Genomic DNA, 24,378 nt, shown 5'->3' on the forward strand with positions numbered 1-24,378 from the left:
ACAAAAACTGATGATAATGATGTAGTAAAAACCTAGCTACATGAGGCTTAAACCTTGTAAAACAGCCATGATTGTTATACGGGATTGAAAAAAAAACTTAATAAGTAGCCTGTGTTCTTCCAGACTATGTTTTACATCCATCCCAAATTTCATTAAGATCCATTGCGCCGTTCTGGAGATACCTTCAAACAAACATCCATCCATCCGTCTAAACATTCGCATTTATAATATATCCGTAGAATTATCAAAATGTTTCTTAAAGGTATTTCATATATTATTTATGCTCAGAATCAATTTTAATATCTTTCTATTATGCGTAATGTTCAAAACCTTCAGCTATTTTTTTTTCTCTTTGTATAAAACATAACGCAAAAAACAATTCTGTTCTGATACGAAGTTTATCAAGTATCAAAGGTCCTTTATAATCATGAAAAATTGAGATTTTATTATCATTTTATAATAAACTAGCGACCCGCCCCGGCTTCGCACGGGTGCAATGCTAAATATACCTACTACAGAATGTCCTTATACACAACGTTCACAGCGTTCACATTAGAAAACTTTAAATTTATCAGTGTTTCTCTACTATATTATGCATTTATTATACATACAAACCTTCCTTAAGAATCACTCTATCTATTAAAAAAAACCGCGTCAAAATCCGTTGCGTAGTTTTAAAGATCTAAGCATACATACGGACATACAGCGAAAGCGACTTTGTCTTATACTATGTATTGATATACCTCGGTTGATTAAATTATTTTATACTTTAAATTAGAAGTTTAGTACCTTTACTAGTATAAAATATTTTTAATCGAGTATAGTTTGGGTAAGTCGTTACATTGTCTTAAATTGACTTTACCAAAGCTTTCAGACGATATTAATAATTTAACTACAGCACTGAAATTCACAAATCTTTCCTAATTTATGATGGTATTAGCATTGTCTATAGAATTTCAGGAAGATTTAAATAATTACGTATTTTTCATCTTACGCCTAATTACGAAATGTAAAATTCTTATCGATGAATTTTTTATCGATGTTTAGACATGTTCTTGTATTAAAAAAATAAATAGGTACAATTAATTACCACTAAACTTTTCTTTGGTTAATCTTTCATTATTTGTATACCGAGTGATACAAATGGGTGAAAACAATTAAATGTTTTCATAAATCACTAGATTGAGTATTTTTTTTAATTTCGTTCCCTTTACAAATACCTTTTTTAATATATTGTTGTTGGTAAGGGTTTCCCTCGTGTCATATACTTAGAAAACACAGGCCATAAAAAAGGGTTTACGATGTAAATCGTTTGCATACAAACTGGGAATACATGGTGATATGTAAGCTGATCGTTTAAAATTCTATATGTTAGGAATACATAGTAAGCAATAACAATTACGCATTTTATTGTACACTCGCGACTTTGTCAGCGCAGAATATAAAAAAAAATCTATAATATGTCCGCGTGCATCAGCTACCTTCCCGTCCAGTCAAAATCGGTCCAGCTGTTTCAGAGATTACCTAAAACAAACGCAGCGTTGTGAACAGACATACAGACTGACGGACAAAAAATTTAAAAAAAAGTTTTTCGTTATCAGCAACGAAACACGTTTATGAAATATAATTTTTCTCGATATTGTACACAGATACTTCAATCTTATTACTTTGTATATCTATACTTGAAGACTGTACATTGAATTTGCATCGTATTGCATATTAAATTCTAGTGGTCGTTTATTGGTCAAAATTCTATTTGTATTCATAATAAATTTTTTTTATCAAAAATATATCCACTTCTTCTCCATATTAACTTTAACTGTGTCAAATTTCACATTTATAAGTTAGCGCAATATCCTTAAAAAGGAATGAAATACAATTTACATTTGATTAAGTTTACTAAAGTAAATGCGGTAAGTTTCCTAACAAAACATGTTACCCATCACATTCTCTTAGAAAATATAGGAGTAATTATATACTTACTTAATTTCTCGCGATATGTTGAGATATATTCTAAATATTATGTAAATTAAAATAATATTGGATTCGACCTCTTGTTCACTTTTCGATCTCAAAGTAATTTGGAGTCTAGAAAATCGCCAGTCCTTAATATAAAAATATTACGAACCCGTCCCGGCTTCACTCGGCTGGCAAAAATACTACCCAATTAACGACACTTAATTGTAGACAGCTAAAAAGAGTTTTACATAAAGAAAAATTATGAAAATACATTTTGAAACACAAAGGGAACCAAGAAAAATTGCATTTACCTTTCGCCAGATTAAGTCCGAGTGCTCTTAAGAAGAGACCGTTGAAATGCTGTTAATAATGCAAGACGTGTGATGAAAAATTCAACAGTTCCTACTTTTATCGATTTATTTTTGTTTAGTTCACGTTTATCCTATTTATAAATAGTTTCTTAAGCCTTGCTATTTGTAACTTAAAAAGAACCCAACTATGTAAATTGTAAATGATGGGTTGTTAATCGAACAATGAACGGATACATCAACGAAGGGAACTTGTTCCAAATCTTTACTTCACGAATACATTGTGGTTTAAAAAACCTTTTCAGCAACCTAATTTGTGACATCAGTCACGTCGTCAAATTCAGGTCTCGAATATGAATAGGAATTTAAACCCGTTCGTGAGAGACTTTCTACCAAGGACGTGATAAAATTCCGTAAAGAGTACAAGACAGACAACTCCATTGAAACCCTTTTATATTTCATTACATCCACCTACACCAATAAATTACAAAGAACAAAGATTTGTATTGTTGTATGTTGTGAATAAGGTAAAAAACTACTGAACCGGTTTCATAAATTCTTTTACCTTTGGAAAGCAAAATTTTAACTGAGTAATATTATGATATATTTATTACAAGAAAAAGTTTTTCTTTAATTACGCTCAGTCCAAGTCGCGCGCAATAGCTAGTGACTCATATAGTTCGTAATCAGTATTCCACACGAATTTCTTCTTAGTGGTATTGCAGAAGAGATTTTGTCTCTCAAAAACACGTTATCTATGTAATTGAATTCTGTCTAATCAATTTGACAACTGAAAGAAAAAGATTTTCAATTTTTTATCAAATCATCTGACATGAAATGACATGACGTGACGTATCATAGGCGTAGTTGACGACGTAGACAACGACACTGAAGCCAACGTTAATTTAATTTTCATAACTCATTGAATTTGAATCTTTACATCTTTTCATATCTGTCACAATAATTGTTTCCGTAAATGTTTCTTCTTATGATTACCATAAGATCGAAAAGCGATCTATTTCTTAAAGATAAATTTGAGGTCGACTTGACATTTATCTTTTGGAAGTAAGCCAGCGCACAATTGGTACTCGAATAACCTCAAAAGTTTAGTGCCCTCGTGCATTGCTATAGGAACTTTCGCCCACTTTACTTCCCCAAGATATTTTTATTATAAACTTTTGCGGAAGATTATTCGAAATAAGGATAAATAACTGTGTAATATTGTCCGATTCCACAAAAGATATGATGGTAAAAAGATACATCAGCTATATATTTGAAAGCTTTATTTCTATACAGCTATTGCTGATAGACATGCTGATAAACAGGTGAATTGCTTCATTAAGGCAGTTTTTTAAGGGAATACAAGGAAAGCTAAATCCATATCTTTATATTTTATACTTCGAAGCTCATATACATTCATCATCATATATTAATGGCAAAAAAAAATGATAATTTGAGATTCATTTTATGCATCAAATTTAACAGTTTTTGATAAGTATGAAGATAACTTGAATGAACTATACTAAAATAATATAAAATTAACAATAAAATTTGCACAGGAATTACAGCGGGCCAGAATATAGACAATTTGCTTGATAGAGCAACGACCACTTGTATCCCTTTCTGTTTAAATGAGGCCTTTCAAAACCTTTTATATCCTCACAAAATATTATTTCAATGAAGTGATGTAATATAATAATTTCTTACATCCGGGACTATCGTAATTTTATAGCTACGTAGTTCGCTAGAAGTACGTTAATTTAGATTTGGGTAAACCCACCCAAATAAATACTAATTAAATGTTACCATATTTTCAGATTTTTTTTATAAAATCCCTACTTTTTCTTGAAAAGACGCAGCCTTTTTACGCTCTGAATCGACTTGCGCACAACTTTAGCTTTCAATGTTTTTAATTTAATATATAGAAAAAAATGTGAAATGAAATATTTTTTGCAAACGTTACTTTTTAATTCCTGTAGAGTTTCCGTTGTTGTTTTCTGGAGCGGATCATAATTAGCATAGCATGGTGCATATTCGTAGCCCATTGTTGGTATGTCAAAGGGTAAAATATTCGCGGCGTGAATAATGAAAAGACAATTTGCGTTGCCGACATGAAATCCTCACGAGTTCAATGGACGACGGGGTGTGTGTGCGAGCGGGCAGTTTACTAGAGTCGTCCATCCACTAGCACGGTATTACCGCAACGTTTATTTCGAATAATTTTACGATGTTTATTGTTTTTTATTGTTAATTTAAGTAATGATTTGTTTGAAATATTTTAATACTAAGATAGAATAAATAACCAGACTTTGAGTACTGGCGAAAAAATTGCGTACTTAGATAAAAATAAAAACTTCGGTATATTGATATAATTCTTTGGTGATTTACGCTTTATTGTGTAGAGTATAAACTTTTAAATACTTGGTCTGTTTTGTAATTTTACGCAAACTATTTATCTAGAAGGGTAAAGAAGGAAGGAAATTTAAATTCAAAGACAAATATTGGGTTAAATTGTAGCCACATGAATTATAAATTTTAATTAAGCATGTAAATTAATGTCAATAGATTTAATGTCTAAATCGCTTATGAAAAGTAATTGTACTCCTGGGGTATAGAATAAGGAGACGAGGATTATAAAGGCGTGTATGTGGATAGGAACCACGGCGAGTGGATGTACGCGCAAGCGCGGTAAGGTTTCAGCGCTTCGTCCCTGCAAGCGTTAGCTACCCGCGGCTGCCATCGGGGCCGGCCGTGCCTTTACCGGCTTTAAATATCGCTTTTAATAAATCACCATAAACGACTCATTATCCGATTCAATTAAATCTATAAATAACTACTTCTGATAACTGCTATAATTGTTTACGCTATGTGATATAAGACGGCTACAACGAATACTGTTCCTAAGAAGTGATTGGTGTCTGTGATTTATATTCGTTATCTTTTTGCATGTATTATTTATATAATTTGAGCTTCAGTTTTGAAACCTTACACCAAATGTAATTGCTGAAGTGGAAAATTGTTTAATCAGTGCAGGTGAGTATATTTTTAACGCCAACTGAAACCAAAGAAATGCTTGTGACGAGTCCTCATACACATATTATTTAATAGATTTGTTGGTTCAAAATATTGTTTTTGTATAATAATCAAACACTGTTGTTTATTCTTATTTTGTATCATATCAATTTCAAATACTATAATCCTATAATATTATTTTATATTTTTAATAATGTTATCAAATACTAATTTGAAGATAATACTCGTAGTCACAAGGAATGGATACGGTTCAAACGTGTTTTTTTAATGGAGGGTCTGAAGTAGAAGTAAAAAGTACTTAGTTTTAAGTGAGGTACGAAAGTATCTGAAGATGTTTGTTGATTTCCGTGCATGATTGGTAAACATTTTAACAAGAGATCCAGAAAAAAAGAGCTTGAATTACAAGCACATGGAAATAAGACTGCAAATATGATTTAAAATTTGCAAGTTCTTACTTTATTTCTCGTTACGTTCGTTGCTTTGTTTAAATTCACACTCACTCCCTTTACCTCAAACAAAATTTTCAGCAAAATTTTTCGATTTCAAAAGGGACGGAATGCGGAGGCGTCTAAAACTAAGCTTCCGGGCCCCTATTCGTTATGCGAAACCCAGACAATATACTTAACGCCTGTCTTTTGTAACGTAGTGTTAATTCAAGGAACGCTTTCCATTAGAGTAACAGATGTTGCAGACTCTACCAATGTTAAACGTCATAAATGTACACTCATATTGTTACCAATTTTCAAACTAAAATGTTTGAAACTACTTAATCACCTGGCGTAGAATCTTATTCCCTCATCTCTTTCATACTCTTTCCAAAAAAAGAAAATAGTAATATGTTATCTTATGTGTTCGAACAATGTAAACTCAAGTTAAGATCGATCAAGATTAGAATATCAAGACCATTTAGCATTTCATTACGCAAAATAGGGATTGTGGAAACATAATCAAAACTGTCCCGTTTAAATATGTAAGCCGTCCTAGGATAATAAAGTTGTATCAACTAAGAAAACAGCATCTTTAAAATAAAACGTTATTTAGTAGTTATCCATTTGTACAATAACTAGTCTTAATTCTATCATAACACTGCATCATCTTATTAATTGGCCAAAGGAAATACAGTCTGATTCATATTATGTTGTTTTGTAATGTGAAATGTAAATAAATAAATATGTAAATAAATAAATAAAACAGCTCAGAAATTTTAACAATGTGCAAAAATCTTGGAAATAATATTAAGTAAGGCTATTTCGATGAAAATTATTATTTAAATGAGATAAATTCTAGTCATACTAGTAATCTAGTCATAATTATTAACGTAGGGAAAGGTCTTTTAATGAAAGACTTGACAATACCAATATGAAAGTTCTATGATGAAAATCTAGAATAATTAATACACATTCGTTGTTAATATATAAATTCGCCCTTGAATTTTACACCTCGAATTAAGAAATTTTATAAATACAAAAACCAATAAATGGTGTAAATATGCGGCCTTGGGAGAGCCGTATATATATTTGTGCCTCTTGCCGTGGAGACCTTGGGGCCTTAGGGTGCGGAAGCCCTTCAGCTGTTCAAGGAGATTTCCGGACGCCTCATGGACGTCTCAGGGGATCCAAGGGTTGGCGCGCATTTCGAACAAAGGTTGAGCCTGGCCATTCAACGGGGAAATGCCGCCAGCCTCTTGGGCACCTTACCTTGCGAGCGCAGCGATTTAGGGTCGATTTTTTACATTATCTAATTTTATTTTTAGTTTGGTATAAGTATATAGTTTATTTAGTAGTTTTAACATTCATAATTTTTAAATACAGTACTAAATACAAAAAATATATATATATTTTATATTGTACAATTCCAAATAGCCTTTCCTACTTAAACTTGTAGCATTGCTTAAATTACTAAATAACGTTAATGAACCTAAATTGCGATGAGATTAGAGTAACTTGTCTGTAATTACAGAGCCATTTGCAGAGCTGATGCCTATTGAAGTACCTATAAAACCCATTGTAGCTGTTAAAAGGTTAAGTAGGAACTAATGTATGCTTCACAAGAAGCACTTCATGTATTTTTATGACAAGGGCCTAAAAATACTTAGATTTAAAACATGAAGAATCATCGGTTGTTAATTTTTTTTCTTTCAGACATTGGGTATAAAAAAGTTTTTCCAACAATTTTATGGTTTCAGAATGAGGGGAACAAAAATAATTTTCCTGATATTATTATTTGGACACCTGTCTGCGTTGCCAGATACAATAAGAATTGGTAAGACTTACTCGTATTTATAGAAATTAATACGTAAATTGATACAGAAGGACCACTGAAGTATACGGGGATCACTAACTACTAGTGACAAGAGCTTAAAGTTTTTCTATTTATAATAATTTTTTACTCCTTTTTAATTTTGGCGTATTTTTAGAAGCAATTTTGAATTATTTAGTTTATATTATATTTAATTTTAAGAAATTCTTCCCAAGTAGGGTAGGCGACAGGCAGGTGGCGGGCCGTAAAAACTTAAGCCAAAACTTTAAGGTTTATAAAACCATGTAAGCCCACCCCACGTGAGTGGGAAAAGGCCAGGGAGATGATGATAGTCTACAGACATTGTAAACATATCAATGTTAAATATATGTCAAATGCCAAATTTTAGGCCTCTTCTCGTTTCCACAGTTTATTAATAAAGAAACCATGGGATGGAAATTTGTCAGCTTTTACTACTACAAAATGTTTCTGTTGGTTCCTAAACTATCATAGCTTTGAAGACTTTTAACATTTTACTAATGAATGTATTATGTAAATAAGGTGGATTATTCCATCCTGAGGATGATAAGCAAGAGGTGGCATTCCGGTACGCGGTCGAGCGGGTAAATGCGGACAGAGCGGTTTTACCCCGAGCCAAATTGTTAGCCCAAGTCGAAACCATATCACCACAAGATAGCTTTCACGCGTCTAAACGAGGTTTGTTTCCCTTATTCAAAATGTTTATTATTTACGCCGTAATTTACGTTAGTAATCATTAGTTATTTTATTTATTCGTATTATGTTTTAAAAGTTTTGTGAATACTTAAACTATAATCGTAAAAACATTACACAAGCAAAAGTTTAGATGGATGTATGGATGGATAGATGTTAGCTGATAACTCAAATATAATATTAGGATCTGGATAAAATTTGGCACAGTCTGGAATAGCGTATCCGTACAGATAAAACTGACTGATTTTGGATTAATTTCTCTCGATTATTCTTTTACAAATTTTCTTTTAAAATTAAAGAACAACTTTATAGTCCCACTTTTACAGAGCATTTCGGCATTTTTCAAATAAAGTCATGAGTTGATTTGAAAAATTATACAAAAACTTAGTTTTAAAAAATCAAACTTGTAGTAACTAATTTAATTTGCAAAACACAAAAAATATACGTTGCTAGCTTCTACGAGTATATTAGCAAAAGTATGTTGTGTACTTTTTCATATATTCCAATGAACAAATGTAGTATGCCACCTGCTAAGAAGTGGTGTGGCGGCGATATTCGGGCCGCAGTCGGCGCCGGCGGCTGCCCACGTCCAATCTATCTGCGACACCATGGAACTGCCCCACTTGGAAACAAGGTGGGAGTACCGCACTAGAAGAGAGTCATGTCTCGTAAACTTGTATCCACATCCCGCCGCGTTAAGCCGTGTAAGTGAAATACCAGTATATATTTAGAGCTGTCTTTAAGATACTAAAATAATTCAATTCATATTTTGATATTTATTTTCGATAATTTTAGGCTTACGTAGACCTTGTTCGAGCGTGGGGTTGGAAGTCATTTACCATTGTATATGAAAATAGCGATGGCTTGGTTCGCCTACAAGAGCTTCTGAAGGCCCATGGGCCTACAGAACTCCCAGTCGCAGTTAGACAACTACCTGAATCACATGATTACAGGTAATTTATGCTTCTATTTACATGAATTCCTATTTTAAACAATAACACTGGACATCACTACACTCGTGTGAAACTAGCATTATACCTAATTTCTAATGTAAATGTTTTTGTAGGCCACTTTTGAAGCAAATAAAAAATTCAGCAGAATCACACATTGTTCTCGACTGTGCGACAGAAAGAATACGTGATGTATTACAACAAGCACAACAGATCGGCATGATGTCAGATTACCATAGCTATCTAATAACATCACTGGTTAGTATACTTTTAATTTAATCTGAGTTTCGGTATATAGCACATAGCCGTGAAAATAAACTGCAACCGAAAATAAGTGAAAGATATGATAACGAAGTAATAGTGGAACACAAAGATAGCTCCACATTTCTTCGGTTTCTAGCTGTAAGCCTAAATGGTTCGCTGGAACAAACCACCAGGTTTATAGCATTTTTTTTTTGCTTCGGTTCATTTTTTGAAACAATGTGCTAGAGGTTGTAAAAAGACATAGCGGAGTAAATATAACGTAAACGGGATTTCTAGGTAAAACGAAACAACGAGTTTAAACAAGTAACTTCTCATTTGGTTTATAAATATCCGAGTACTCGAAGATAGGTGTTAGATAAATTAGGGAGCTGATTATAAGTGTTTAATCGTTGGTTTCTGAGACCAAATTCCCTGTATAAAATATACTTCAATCCCTCTCATTCTCTTTGAAAAAACAGAGATAACAATATGTTTTATATAGATATTTTGGTCTCAGAAACCAACGATAAGTGACTTACTTAATTTTGTATGAATATATTCGATATGTGATTCTTTAGGATCTACACAGCGTTGATTTAGAAGAATTCAAATATGGTGGTACGAATATAACAGCTTTAAGATTGTTAGATCCAGAGAGATCAGACGTACAACGAGTAGTTCGGGACTGGGTTTATGATGAAGCTAGAAAAGGCCGTAAATTACAATTAGGTCATACATCAGCTAAGGTAAAAAAGTTAATCATATTACTTATACTTATTGAAAATTTGAAGTAATTAAATTAACCTTTTTTCAGGAAAATATGACTTTTATTAAGGTAAGTGCACTTTATTTTCACTATGTCGTTTGAAAAAAAAGATAATAGCAGTCAAATTATTTTATATAGTTTTGTGGGACTTTGTTCTAATCCCAGGATTAACAACTAATAAATACTTGAATGTATCACTTCTAACACATCTCCTCAAAATATGTGGAATTATTAAGTTTTGGCGACGGACTGAAAAAAAATTATTTGTAATTATTTCTCAGTAATAACAGATTACAAGTAAAAAAATGTTTATTTTTTAAGCGTAGTTTTCCCCTTGATTATCTATTAAAATTTTGCACAGATGTAGAACATAGACTGGAAGAACACTAGTACACGCACTACTAATCAAGTTTTCTTTTAATTCCGCGCGGACTGAGTCACGGGTGACAGCTAGTAACGTCATAACTATGATTTTTTTATTTTGATACAGACTGAAACAGCTCTGATGTACGACGCGGTACATTTGTTCGCTAAAGCGTTGCACGACCTCGACACTTCGCAACAAATTGACGTAAAACCTTTGTCCTGCGACGCCGAAGACACATGGCCTCATGGATACAGTCTTATCAATTATATGAAGATTGTAAGTTACATTATTAGTTTAATTTTTTTATAAAGTAGTTGAATTAATAAATAAATAAGTATTACTTATATAAACTATGCTAGTAGTTTATAGTGTGTAATACTAAACTCAGTGTAAACTTTATGTAAATAGGTGGAGATGAAAGGACTAACTGGTGTTATAAAGTTTGACCACCAAGGATTTAGGAGCGATTTCACTCTTGACATTATTGAATTAACAAGGGACGGCTTGCAAAAGGCTGGGACGTGGAATTCCTCAGAGGGTGTCAATTACACGAGGTCTTACGGCGATAATCAAAAGCAAATAGTAGAAATACTACAGAATAAAACATTGATTGTGACCACGATTCTGGTATTTGATTTTTTGACATATTACAAATCACCCAAAACGATAAAATAATAATAGGTAAGTAGTGTTATTATTGCTTTTTTCAAATTCCATTTTCATTCCAGAGTGCTCCATACTGTATGAGAAAAGAAGCAAGTGAAAAGCTTATTGGCAATGCGCAGTTTGAGGGTTACGCGATTGACCTGATACATGAAATATCGAAAGTACTTGGCTTTAATTATACTTTTAAATTAGCGCCAGATGGACGATACGGCTCTTACAATCGAGAGACAAAAGAGTGGGATGGAATGATAAGAGAGTTGTTGGAACAAAGAGCCGATGTCGCTATAGCTGATCTTACGATCACCTATGATAGGTATGTATTGTAGATGCTCTTTAGAATTGTGCTATTATTACATTCATATATTCATAACTTTTAAGCTAGTTGATTTCTTCTGATAATATTTAAATCTATTGTAACTGCACTTTAAAAGTTACGATGGTTGTAAATTTTAGTAATTGAAAAGGTTCTTAGCGGAGCGAAATATACGAAGTAAATCATGACAATTTTAATGTAAAATTTAATTGCTTTACAAATTTTGTATAACGAATACTTTTCGAGCCTTTTTCTTAAATAGCGTTTTCCTAAAATGTTTTATACTTTACTTTGTACAACAGGGAACAAGTGGTTGATTTCACGATGCCTTTCATGAATCTCGGCATATCAGTTTTATATCGGAAGCCTATAAAGCAACCGCCAAATTTATTTTCATTCCTATCGCCTCTATCCTTGGATGTTTGGATTTATATGGCAACAGCGTATTTGGGAGTTTCTGTACTTTTATTTATTCTTGCAAGGTGCGTAAAATAAAAATAAGTTTTTAAATAGATACACTTTAAACTGGTATTACCATTTTATGATTCACATTTAATTTCAAATGCACTTAAAGGACATTCCGTGCGTATATTCTATAGAAAAGTTTTTCTGAACTGAAGAGTTTACTACATTTTATATACTAACTAGTATGACAATAATTATATCACATAGCATCTTAATTATATTATGAAACCAATGAAAGTAATAACCGTTACTTTAGCTCTGAAAATATATATACGGTGACTTAATCTTGATTATTCAAACAATAATGCATTTAACAAATTGAGATCTTTTACCATAAGCTGATTACCACTAGGTTCACACCGTACGAATGGCATCCAACTCACTCGTCGGATGGCGAAAAATTGGAAAATATTTTCTCGTTGGCCAATTGTTTGTGGTTCGCTATCGGATCCCTTATGCAGCAAAGTTGTGATTTTCTGCCCAAGTAAGATATGAGATTATAAAAACGCAACGCGTTTTACAACAGTGACCGTAGCGAATTCGACTAGAATGAAATGGGTAGTAAATACACGGCTCTAATGAAAACAATTTATTTCTACAGTAGATTCCGTAACTAACTTACGTAATGTATTTACTCTTTAAGTCTTCATCAAGGATAATAACGGTTTAATTTGGGATAATGCCTACGATTATGTTGGGAGGGTTTATATTTCGAGAATTGACACTGATAATTTTAAATGACGGGCTGTATTTGGGCGCAGGTTCAGCCCCTACGAATGGGACAGCCCCGGGAACTGTATTGACGAGCCCCAAGTGCTGGAGAACCAGTTCACTCTGTTGAACTCGCTTTGGTTCACTATTGGATCCTTGATGCAGCAAGGTTCGGATATCGCACCGAAGTAAGTCCATATTGGCTAACAGATAGCTTCAACGGTTGCAGATATTTGTTTATAGCTAGATAAAATAGAAGTATCATAAACTAGCTGATGCTAGTAATTTTGCATCAATCGATTCATTTGTATTAAGCTAAGTTTCTGGCGTCTAAATATCCTGAAGTTCTGTTTTCCTATAAAATTTTGCAACATGTTTCATCCCTTTCTTGAAACTTCAGATCATCAGTTTGTGGGTTGAGCGGCAAACCTTCAAAACGGCAAAACCTTCGGAAATCGCTTTTGCCTTAAACAGTGTTTCCCTCTTTTCATTCCAAAAGGGGTCATACTTCTATAACGACTTTATTATGTGGAAATAGCCACATTTTGAATCTCACGTTCCCATTCTCATTAATTTTGTCGTTAATTCCGTTAGGTTCCTCTTTACATACATAGGGAGGGTTAATAATAATTCACCAAACCTTAGTTGCGTTTAATTAGAAATCCTATGCTAATAAAATCCCGGAAATAGATCCATCTCCAATATTTGTATATTTAATTACTTTCAAAGGGACCGCAACAACCCTTTGTGATATTTAACCATCAAATTATGCAATGAAGTAGGATTATTGGATATGTTGCTATATTGTATTACATTGCTAGGATTTCATCTTCAAAAACAACTGGCCCAGTGTAGTATCTATAGCTTGCTGCATCAAGTTGTAAATTATATTATGTAGCTGCTAGTTTAGATTTTAACTGTGTTTGTGTTTTTGAGTGTAATCTTAAAATTAATTTCCACCGAAGAAACACTTGTACAAAACTATTATTACCTCTGATATTTCAGAAACAATTTATATCTCTTTTAGCCTGGTTTGTTTATGTACTTGTGTATCAGCAGTGGAAAAATTACTGTCATAGATATAAATATCGTTCATCATTATTTAATATATTTTCTAAAATTTATTATTTTTTACAAACAGGGCAGTTTCAACAAGAATGGTGGCTGGAATGTGGTGGTTCTTTACATTGATAATGATATCCTCTTACACCGCAAATTTAGCAGCGTTCCTAACCGTGGAACGAATGGACTCGCCCATTGAAAGTGCCGAGGACCTTGCTAAGCAAACTAAAATTAAATATGGAGCTTTGAAAGGTGGCTCTACTGCAGCTTTTTTCAGGGTAAAGTTTTAATTTTATCAATGTTACACAATTCACTATGTACCATCTTTTTCAGATATATTTTTTACATTAAGTGTGTAATTAGTAATTCTTAATTAAAAGGGCTAATTATCGAGGCAACATTTTGAGACTCCACTGCTGGGGTGCTGTAAGTTATTGTTCGTACAACAATTATGGATAAGGCATATACTTATAGGTCTAGCAGTGAATATATGTTATATGAGTATGTTATAATGCATTTAGCATTTATTTTTGCTTATAAAGAACAAAATTCATTTATGAATCTATTTTATTCTGTCTTATTATTCATTTTTGGTACTTAGGATTCAAACTTCTCAACATATCAAAGAATGTGGTCCTTTATGGAATCCGCTAGGCCTTCTGTGTTTACTAGTAGTAATAAAGAAGGCGAAGAACGTGTGATGCGGGGTAAAGGCGCCTATGCTTATTTAATGGAATCGACTACTATCGAATATGTTGTCGAAAGGAACTGCGATCTTACACAAGTTGGAGGAATGTTAGATTCAAAAGGATACGGCATCGCGATGCCCCCAAGTAAGACATTGATAATACGATAAATTGATACACTGTTTTTTTTTAAACTTACTTATTAAACTGAATTTTTTTTGATGATTTAAGACTGTGAATATAAATTAGAAATATATTGATGTTTGGTGTTACAAAAATTATTTTTATTTAAGATTCACCATATCGTACTGCGATTAGTGGAGCCGTGTTAAAGTTGCAAGAGGAAGGGAAATTACACATTTTAAAAACAAAATGGTGGAAAGAGAAACGCGGCGGTGGTTCTTGTAGGGTAAGTTTCACAAAATCGTTAACAACACTATAACAGAAACTACAAACAAATATTACAAAATCGATCCCTAAATACAATAAATATTATAAGAAATAAAAACTTGTCATAGTTTAAAGTATGTCTAATCTTGTTAAGATTATTGATGAACGTGATTGGATTACGCAGGATGAAACCTCAAAATCGTCGTCCACCGCTAACGAACTGGGCCTCGCGAATGTAGGCGGTGTGTTCGTCGTACTAATGGGCGGTATGGGGGTAGCATGTGTCATAGCCGTCTGCGAGTTCGTTTGGAAATCTAGAAAGGTGGCCGTTGATGAACGGGTGCGTATTTGAGTCATTATTTTTTCAACAACTAATGGTTCAATTTATTATTACTTTCTTTATATTATTTTGCGTAATCAATATCTATTGATGTGTTTAGTTAACCGCTTTAATCCCTATTTCATTTTGTTCTAGGTTTATTTTTGAATGTACGTTGTATAGGTAAACTACTTTGAATAATTTAAGTAGCCGCTAGATCGGACACCTAATTTTTTATTAAAAAAAATATTTATTTCAATAAGCATAATTAAATTAATTAATTCTTAATATTTTTATCTATGCTGCAATGGATATATCAGAAGGAAGAGGTAAACTTTTTCTGAGCGCAAAATATATTTTGTTTTGAATAAAATCTACCTTTTGTAAATTTGTGGGCTCAGGCGTCTCTTTGTTCGGAAATGGCTTCGGAGCTGAGATCTGCGCTCAAGTGCCCGAGTACCGGCAGCGGTGGGGGGCCAGCTAATACTAGAGATGGCGCTGGGTCCCCATACCTTCACTATGGGTTTAGTACAAAGAGTCAGCTTCACTAGCGCCGTGACTCTGCCTCCTCGCCAACAAGCGATGTGTAGGCCTATTGACAATGCGTATGCCTAATATTGCCGGAATTACGTATTTTATAAAGGTAATAAGTGAATGAGTGACAATGATTTTGTAATTTTTACGTTGATACATTGTATTTCATAAGATTTGAATGTAATGAGATGAAATTAAATTCTAGTAAATTTAAAATTTTATCAACAGTCGTTTAGGTAATTTTAGAGTTACATAACTGTCGTACTGCTACTATTATATTTAAAACAAAATTTGTTCTAAGAATGACAGCTTGCAACAAGAGCTAATCTAAAATAACTGTCGCTTTTAATTATTAAATTTACGTTTCTTTAAAAAAAAGAGATATGTATTAATATATCGACATACCCGTGGATTTCTATACAAAATTGTTGCCTTTTTAAAAGATAATGTTAAAGACAATAGCATGATTTTGTTCCATTATTTGCAGTTAAAGGCTAAGATAAGACGTGCACAAATTTTTTTTAAAGCTAAAAAAAATTTACAATCATAATAACCTAAATATGACATTTTAATATTTGTTCTGTCAATACTCAATGGTAGGATAATAAAACTTTATATGTTATACATGGGCCTTTGTTTTTATTAGTTAATTTCTTTTAATATTAACATCGTTTTAAAGTTTAAACTATAAATATCGTTAGTTAAAATATATCTTAATCTAAATTTATTGTAGAATATGGTCTTAGAAATAAATAAATGATCCCTGTTTTCTATGTATATTAATAATGAATGAATACTATGAAATGCCAAATTAGAAATTCGTGCCAAATTTTGGAGGCACAATAAGTAGTATGTAAATATTACTATTAAATAACTTTGATTATTATTAATTAGGAACTTTAATTATTAAGAGAAAAATGTATTTATACTAAATATGTCTACGTTCACTTGTCTACGGATTAAAGTTATTTGTAAATACATATTTAAGTTTAACAAAAATATAATACAAATTAAGTAACATAATTTTTTGAGATAATAATTATTAAATCTTTCTGTTATTATAATAGAATAGTGTAATATTTAAAAATATTTATTGTGTCGTTATTTATACTTAAACAGTAGACGAATATTAAAAATAATTAAAAACACTGAATGTCATAAAATATATGTAATATAATTATGTAATGTAATTTCCAAACAGCCAAAATGAATATTTGTATAATGTATTTAATCGTGAGTTTCCACCGCCGTTATACTCGCAAAGTAATCCAGTTTTCAGAGAAAAAAGATTTTGAAAATTACTTAATTTATGTTTCGGAGGATCGTTACAGCAGTTGAAATCCACGATAAATTAGAGCTCACGATGTGCCAAAACGCTCGACAAATATCTGTATTAAAATTTGTAAAATTAAACTTTTTAATGATTAGAGTTTTATCTGTGGTTTCAATTTGAAAATAAAAAAAATATCTATCAATCATATCTTTTATTTTATTAAGTAAGCCAACTAACACATATTCTTTTGCAAGAAACATTGTTAAAGAAACTAATAAAGTTCTTATAACATGAAGTATTCAGATTAGATGGCAACCTATTATAAAGAGTCACAAGTATAATAAAATATTAGTTTCAGCCTTTGTTTAAATTAGGTGAGGTGATGGTCAATCGCTACTTTTATCATCAAAGTGGTCTTTCTAAATTCTCAAGTTAACGTAATACCTCAATTAAACTATCTATGAAACTACATGAATTGAAATGATAGAATATTTCAATTGTGTAAACATTATTGTACACACTATGTATACATGTAAACTGCAGCGTACAGGAACATGCCACGCGTGTAAAATTTGGGTCAACTTGAACAATAACAATAGAATGAGGTTGTGAATAATTAGGATCGGTGGATTATACGGATAGTGCTGTAAACATTTACTCCGTGTTATTTTAAATTCATATGTTATTAACAGACGAAAATAAATTAAAAATATTAAGGATATTTAAAATTCCAAAGTCTTAATTCAGAAACATCTGCAATAATTTCCTCGAGCGATAAATAAAGAAGTTAGTTTTGTTCACGTTTTTCGGGAGTGTATTATGAGTTTACATCACAGTTAAAATAATAAAAATTGTCATTAACTTCACCTCGCGTAGCTAAATAAAAATTCACTACGAAGTTTGCATTTAATCATAAAAATGCAAAGTAAATTTCAGTAGAACATGTTTTTGCCAAGTTCGTTTACAAAATACATGCCAGCCTTGTGTTAGTTTTCAAGTTAATTCAGTGGAATTATTTACTTTGGTAGGTGAAATAATTTTAATTTCAATTACTCACACTCTACTTTTTGTTTATTTCAAACAAACTTTAAGTAGGGTAGCAAATGAGGTCAAATTAATGTAAGCCTAATATTTCGTTAAGTTAAAATGTTGATTTTAGACTCACAAACTTTATTAAAAAAAAACACATCGGTTAATAGAGACATTTCGAGGGACAAATGTACACGAATTTTGCGCTAAGTTTTATCCTAATTCTATATAAGCCAACCGAATAATATTTACTTCAAATTAAAATAAAAATATGTTGTTTCATAAAAATAAAAAACTAAGCAGTTATTTAATTTTTATTTATTTCTTTGTTTTACATTTCTTATGGTTTTCCTTTAAATTTATTTAAAAATATACTTTTTAATTACTTAGTTAACGAAACCGAACCCACTTAACTAATTAGTCTCAAAGCAGAGCTCTGCTCTTTACTGAATGCCCGAATGGCTTGCGTCAGAGCCCTCGCAAGACCAATGTTCTTTGAACTAATGTTTACGGTGATTTAAAATAATTCACGAAGGTTAGGAACAAATAAAATTTAATTAAAAAATCTAAATTGCTATAATTTTTTCACATCGTACTAATTATGTCATTCTTAGGGAAGTATTAGAATCTATTGACATCTGAGTCTTCAGAATAGTTTTTCGTAAGCCACAATGTAATCACGTATATGAATTTTAATAATATTATAAATGCGAATATTTAGATAGATGGATGGATGGATGTTTGTTTGAAGGTATCTCCAGAACAGCTGCAGAACAGCTGTAGAACATAGTCTGGAAGAACACATAGGCTAATTATTACGTTTTTTTATTCCGCGCCAACGAACTCGCGGGCATCAGCTAATCAAGTGTAAATGTGAATAAATTTAGGTTATATTAATTTAATTAAAAGCAATGACAGAATCCGCAAAGTATTATCTACCTCGTAGATTTTTGTAACATTCTTACGTTGAGTTTCTGAAAGAAAAACAAGTATCTCTGATGTTTTAAAAGTATTAATGCAAATGCAACTTACTTAATCCACCGGTGCATGAATTTTAGATACAAAGACTTGCAAAGATCACTTTTTCAATTTAATCTCTTCCATCAGTCACACACGTCATTGTTCACTGTACTATTTATTGGACTGTTCGGTTAAAACTGCGAGGTAAAAACTGAAGATGTGTAAATGGCTTTAGGCACTGTTATTTAAATGAAAAGCTCGAGTGTCAACGCAACTAGACTCTCGTCCTGCCTTCACTGACGTCAGACACCCTCTCGCCACTTGCGTTTAGTGAATTGCTTTTCAGTACGAAGCCCTAAACATATTTCAAAGTACCCTCATATTTGTTTTTTTTAAGAACATTTTTATACCTATCATATTCATCAAAATTCTGTTCGATTCACAAAAAACTAGAAATTTACTTATGTTAATATTTTCATAAAAAATATATATAAAGCACTTTTATGAAGACATTCTTAATTTAAAAAAAAAAAAAACAATGACAAGTCAAAATGCGATGATTAAATTTAATTTGTATTTTTAAAAAGAAGAATTACCTGTCAATTATCAAACATTCATATAAATTCTACCATTTTAAACGAAAAAGCAAAATTGCGAAGAACTTGAAAATTCATGGAACTATTTTTAGATGCCTCTTTTTATAAGACATCGTGGTCTGATATTATAATATTATCGACTTAATACTGCTTCATTTCGTATGAATCTAACCGCCTACACAATGTCTACCCACAACAAATATTTTTATTGTAATTTAATAAGATTTCCATACAAATACTCAAATCGGACTTTTTGTATACGCAATAGTTAAAATGGTTAAAAACAGTTATAGTAAATACCAAATGATTTGTAATTAAATAATTGCATTAACACTTTGAAATGTTTTACCTACACTAATATTATAATGAGAAAAGATTTCATTGTTTTTTTGGCATTGAGTAGGTTTCGAAACTACAGGACCGATTTGAAAAATTCCTACTCTGTTGGGAAACTACACTATCCCGGGTGACATATATTTGTTCTTTTTTCTATTCCGCTCGGACTAAGTCGCAGGCAACTGCTAGTGTTGTATGAACAGAGATGAAAATCGCTTTCTAATTAAAATATATGCATACGAAATATGAACGTTAATCCTTTGCTCAAAGGAGAAGACGTCTCACACAGACTTCATAGTTTGTTAGAATACACAACTCAACGTTTCATGTCTCGGTGCACATATTATGTACATATGGTAACATTTTCCGCGATTTCGTAGGCGTGAAGTTAAATAATATCAAACAGACAAAGCCAGTCTTTTTGCTTTCGTAACAGAAAGTTACTTTAAAGATGTTGCGAAAGAAACAAAGAAAAGTCGTTTAGAAATATTGACTCCTAAAGAAAATTTAAAGTTTATGGACAAAAGTACACAGATTTTATATGGAATTATCAACTAAATCTGCGAGCAGACGATTACTCGCGCAAGTTATGTGCACGTACAAGCCGTTAATCTCTCCTGACTTAGTGCCGCGTCTGGAGAGCGGATATCTCAAGAGCTTTACACTTCAATTGCTTCAACAATGCTTACTAAGGTAACTTTCATCTTGTCTCTTCATTGAAAACAATCACTTTTCTCTGGAAGTCATCACAAGATACCGTCTGATTTATTAGTAACTAGCTTTTACCCACGACTCCGTCCGCGCGGAATAAAAAAATGCACACATTGACATCAACGGACTATATCAGTTCATTGCTGGACTTTTTCTTATGTAAAATGTCTTTCACCAATTGTTATGACATTATTTTTTTAATAATAATAATGACATCATGACAACATTGTAACATTATTAAACGAACAACATGGTGGAGAATATATTTTAATATGAAACATTGTCACAGCCACATTTCGTATGAATCATAAAACAAATCATATTTTACGTTTAAATATAAAAGTCATTTTACTGCCAGTATTCAGACATAAATTATGTAAGAGTATTTTAATACTAAGCTGTATAATAAGACAATGTATCTGATCTGTATTTGAACTAATTCATCTTCAAATCAGTATATTTATTTTTAAAAGTTACAAGATATTTTCTACGACATTTAAGCAAAAGCACGGCACAAAAGAAATTCTTCAGACGCCTGATCGATCCAACTTGTTTTCAGGTTACACTAAAAATCTTTTTGTCAATTTGAGTGCTAGCTAAATTAGGCCTGGAGATTTGACTGAAATGAAATCTTTTATGTAGGTAATTACATACATTGTTGCTTATTGCATTTAATTTATTTGCACTGTTTGTTTTACTAGTGGTAAAGAAAATGGCGGAGCTAAATATTTATAGCTTATACATTATTAGATAAAATTCAGTTAAATTGTTACAGATACAAGATTAAAAGCTGTTAAGACAAAAGCTAATACACGAATACCCACTTATTAGACCAAGGGTAATTCATTTATTTTGATAGATTTTTGGCACGTTCAACATTTCGGATAAAGTTAGACAACAATATATGAAAAGAGAAAAATTAGCCTACAAAAAGAAATTCTTCAGACGACCTATCGATTGAAACCCAGTAAGCATTGAACGATGTATCTTAACGCTCGTATTAAATTCAGTCGTAGAATGTCAGTGGCGCAGTGCTAAGTCCTTGACCGGACTGGACTGAAATTTATATGTCGAGATTCGTGCACCCAACAAATATTGTTGTTGCGGGATCTACCACTGTTAAAAGTTCAAAGATGTGTGCGAAGACAACCTGTACTAGGCCAGCATAGTTGACTATGGTATAGTCACCCTATTTGAGTAGGCTCCAAGCCCCTCGATGAGAACATATTATATGAGATGACGACGACAATTTCAATCTATTTTTAGTATCTAGTTTTTGAGTATATCTCAAAAACAAATTTTCTCTACTTATAACCTAAATTTATAGTTGAGGTAAAAACTTCCCATCTTTATTACTGTTACTTAACTTACATTAAGTGTAGTTTCATTAACAGCTGCTGTAACTTGGGAAATGCAACAAAACAGAAAGTACTTGAAGTAATTTGACTAACTCGAGCGAAACATATTCCCTGGTCTTTGAGAATAATTTATTTCCTACGTTGTGTAAATTTCTTCAACTGCATAATGTACGATGTTTGCAACTGTATTAAGATTCCCTGTGTATATGTATTTTACAATAGTTAACATATTATATCAATAAAATTATAACGAAAAACCAATTTTTTTAAATTCAAGTCTGTCTGTCCTCAAAACCGCGTTCGTTCTAGTAATATCCGAAACAACTGGACTAATTTTATCAGGAATTGGACTGAAGATAACTGGTGCGGGAGTAACTTGATGTTTTTTTAACTGAATATGGAAATTTCTGTTAATTTATGTATATTACTTTTATCAAGTACTTATGTAAAAGGAATCTTTGTTGAAAAGTTTGTTTGCATTTCATGGATTCTCGATTATCTCTATGTGTTTTTAGATCCAGGAACAAATACTTTTCAAACTTCAATGAAAATAAACAGAAACTTATTTCAAACGACATATGGAATATTTTTCTACTTTCTTTCAAATGTTTTCATGGGGCGATGAAAAATGATATCGAAATCTTTGACGGATAACGAGATCAACCTTAGTCGGTGTTGGTTCCGTCTACGCTTTTGATAAATTCAGGGATATAAATGATAAATGCTTGTAGTAGAAAAATGTTTTCATGCTGGGTTTTCACTATGGTAACACTTGTATGAAAACATTCATACTTCTTATTACGAGTATTAAAAGTCATACAAGTGTGTCAAAAACATCAAGCGGTCAGTAAACATGTACACCATACTCTAAAAAACAATCTTGTTTTGTACAAAAACTTTGGACCTTATACATATTTTAAAGTTATGAAATTTAAATTACAAGGAAATTTAAATATTCATTTTTATTTAGTCTTACTCATCTTTATCCTAGTTTCAAGTTAAATAGAGTTTCCAAGGATTCAGCGAGGCGAAAAATTCATAAAGAGCTGTGGCCACTTTCAACTAATTAGAACAGTGTTCATTTCGCTCGCTTTGCATTTAAATACAGAACTATTAACTCCTTTCTACTATTCTCCTTGTGCATAAATAATGAGAAATTCGATGTTGCTTATATTTATTTACATGAACTAGCAAGTTAAAACCAATCTAAAATTAATATCTTTAGATGAATTAATAAATTTAAAGGTTTCCGGTCTAATCCCTAGCAAAAGGTTACAGCTATTATCGAAATCAATGGAAATGAGAAAATTCATATACACATTTCGCTGGCTAACAATATTATTTTAGATAGTTTTAGTGTTTAAATTGATGATGTGAACAAGTATGTTTTTAATAAGTCTGTTATTACATCCTTAAAGAATAATGTTGTTTATTATAATCGACTACGATTATAAGTACTGTATTAATCTCTTAAGTAATTCACTGATATGATGACTCCTTATAACTACAATTAATTTTTTAATTGACGCTCAGACTTCAACAGTTAAATTTCCAATTTTTTAATTCGTTTAAAATTTAAATGAATGAGGAAACCAATTTTTAACAATGAGTACAAATAATAAAAAAGTAATCACAGTTTATATACAATTTAAATTAAAACTTTACCAATTTCCTCACCCTATTTCTAAATTTGTAACATGAAAAGCGTTCTATTTAAATTGTCAAACTTCTCTGGTTCCGCAAACTTTGTTCGCATCCGCAAACATTCACGACAGCGGGACGTGACGACGACGTAATGGGAGCAGCGTAGTAACAGGTAACAAGTATTCCGACTGGAGCTTTAAAAAAACCTCATTTAATAACGAATTCCACATACGCATACTGAAAACTGCTTATCAGCAATATTTGTATCAAAATGTAAAATGTCAAAACACTGTGCAATCAAAAAGTTTCATTTAGACCTGAAAATTGTTTTCACTTCATTTTATACTACACTCTAATTTTATTAATTGTATAGATGTCAAATTAACTTCAAAACATATTGTAAACAAAATGTATATAAATTGAATATTGTTTTTACTTTATATAAACTAGCTGTCGCTCACGACTCTGTCCCCGTGACATTAAAGAAAAAACTTCATAAGTAGCCTAACTTTATACGTAGTAATTTCATCAAGATCCGGTGAGCCGGTTCGGAGATACCTTCAAACATCCATCCATGTATTATATCCATCTATACTAACATTCGCATATATAATATTAGGTCCTTACATATGAAATTGGCGTTTTTCGTACTGGCCAATTTAATCACGAATTTCTCCTCTTTGGTAAGGAATTCCAAATTCAAATTTGTACAGCTATAGACTCATGTAT

At 31.8% G+C, this 24,378-nt stretch overlaps 1 protein-coding gene across 4 annotated transcripts; it reads left to right on the forward strand.

Moving 5' to 3' along the window:
- The first annotated feature begins 5,065 nt into the window (after nt 1-5,065).
- LOC106713684 (glutamate receptor ionotropic, kainate 2) lies at nt 5,066-15,846 on the forward strand. 4 transcript variants are annotated; one of them, XM_014506554.2, is made up of 20 exons: nt 5,066-5,300; nt 7,486-7,562; nt 8,100-8,255; nt 8,790-8,974; nt 9,066-9,223; nt 9,337-9,478; nt 10,042-10,209; nt 10,278-10,298; nt 10,720-10,872; nt 11,005-11,223; nt 11,325-11,575; nt 11,878-12,057; nt 12,802-12,939; nt 13,893-14,091; nt 14,415-14,646; nt 14,793-14,908; nt 15,074-15,229; nt 15,365-15,378; nt 15,529-15,537; nt 15,610-15,674. In XM_014506554.2, the coding sequence occupies exons 2-18, from the start codon at nt 7,487-7,489 to the stop codon at nt 15,374-15,376; spliced, it is 2,562 nt and encodes an 853-aa protein (XP_014362040.2). In that variant the 5' UTR covers nt 5,066-5,300; nt 7,486; the 3' UTR covers nt 15,377-15,378; nt 15,529-15,537; nt 15,610-15,674. The 4 variants fall into 4 exon arrangements, with proteins under 4 accessions (XP_014362040.2, XP_014362032.2, XP_014362024.2 ...); XM_014506546.2 differs by having other exon boundaries at nt 15,365-15,391; nt 15,610-15,640; XM_014506538.2 differs by lacking the exons at nt 12,802-12,939; nt 15,365-15,378 and adding an exon at nt 12,393-12,524 and having other exon boundaries at nt 15,610-15,846.
- Nucleotides 15,847-24,378: the final 8,532 nt, after the last annotated feature.

This window comes from Papilio machaon, chromosome 11 (assembly GCF_912999745.1).
Source record: "Papilio machaon chromosome 11, ilPapMach1.1, whole genome shotgun sequence".
Classification (NCBI taxonomy): domain Eukaryota; kingdom Metazoa; phylum Arthropoda; class Insecta; order Lepidoptera; family Papilionidae; genus Papilio; species Papilio machaon.

Excerpts from the sequence above, each read along its gene's own strand:
- LOC106713684 (XM_014506531.2), top strand. The coding sequence starts at position 7,487 with ATGAGGGGAACAAAAATAATTTTCCTGATATTATTATTTGGACACCTG. Across the intron at positions 11,224-11,324 it reads TGATTGTGACCACGATTCTG|AGTGCTCCATACTGTATGAG; the intron begins GTATTTGATTTT and ends TTTTCATTCCAG. Across the intron at positions 11,576-11,877 it reads CTTACGATCACCTATGATAG|GGAACAAGTGGTTGATTTCA; the intron begins GTATGTATTGTA and ends TTTGTACAACAG.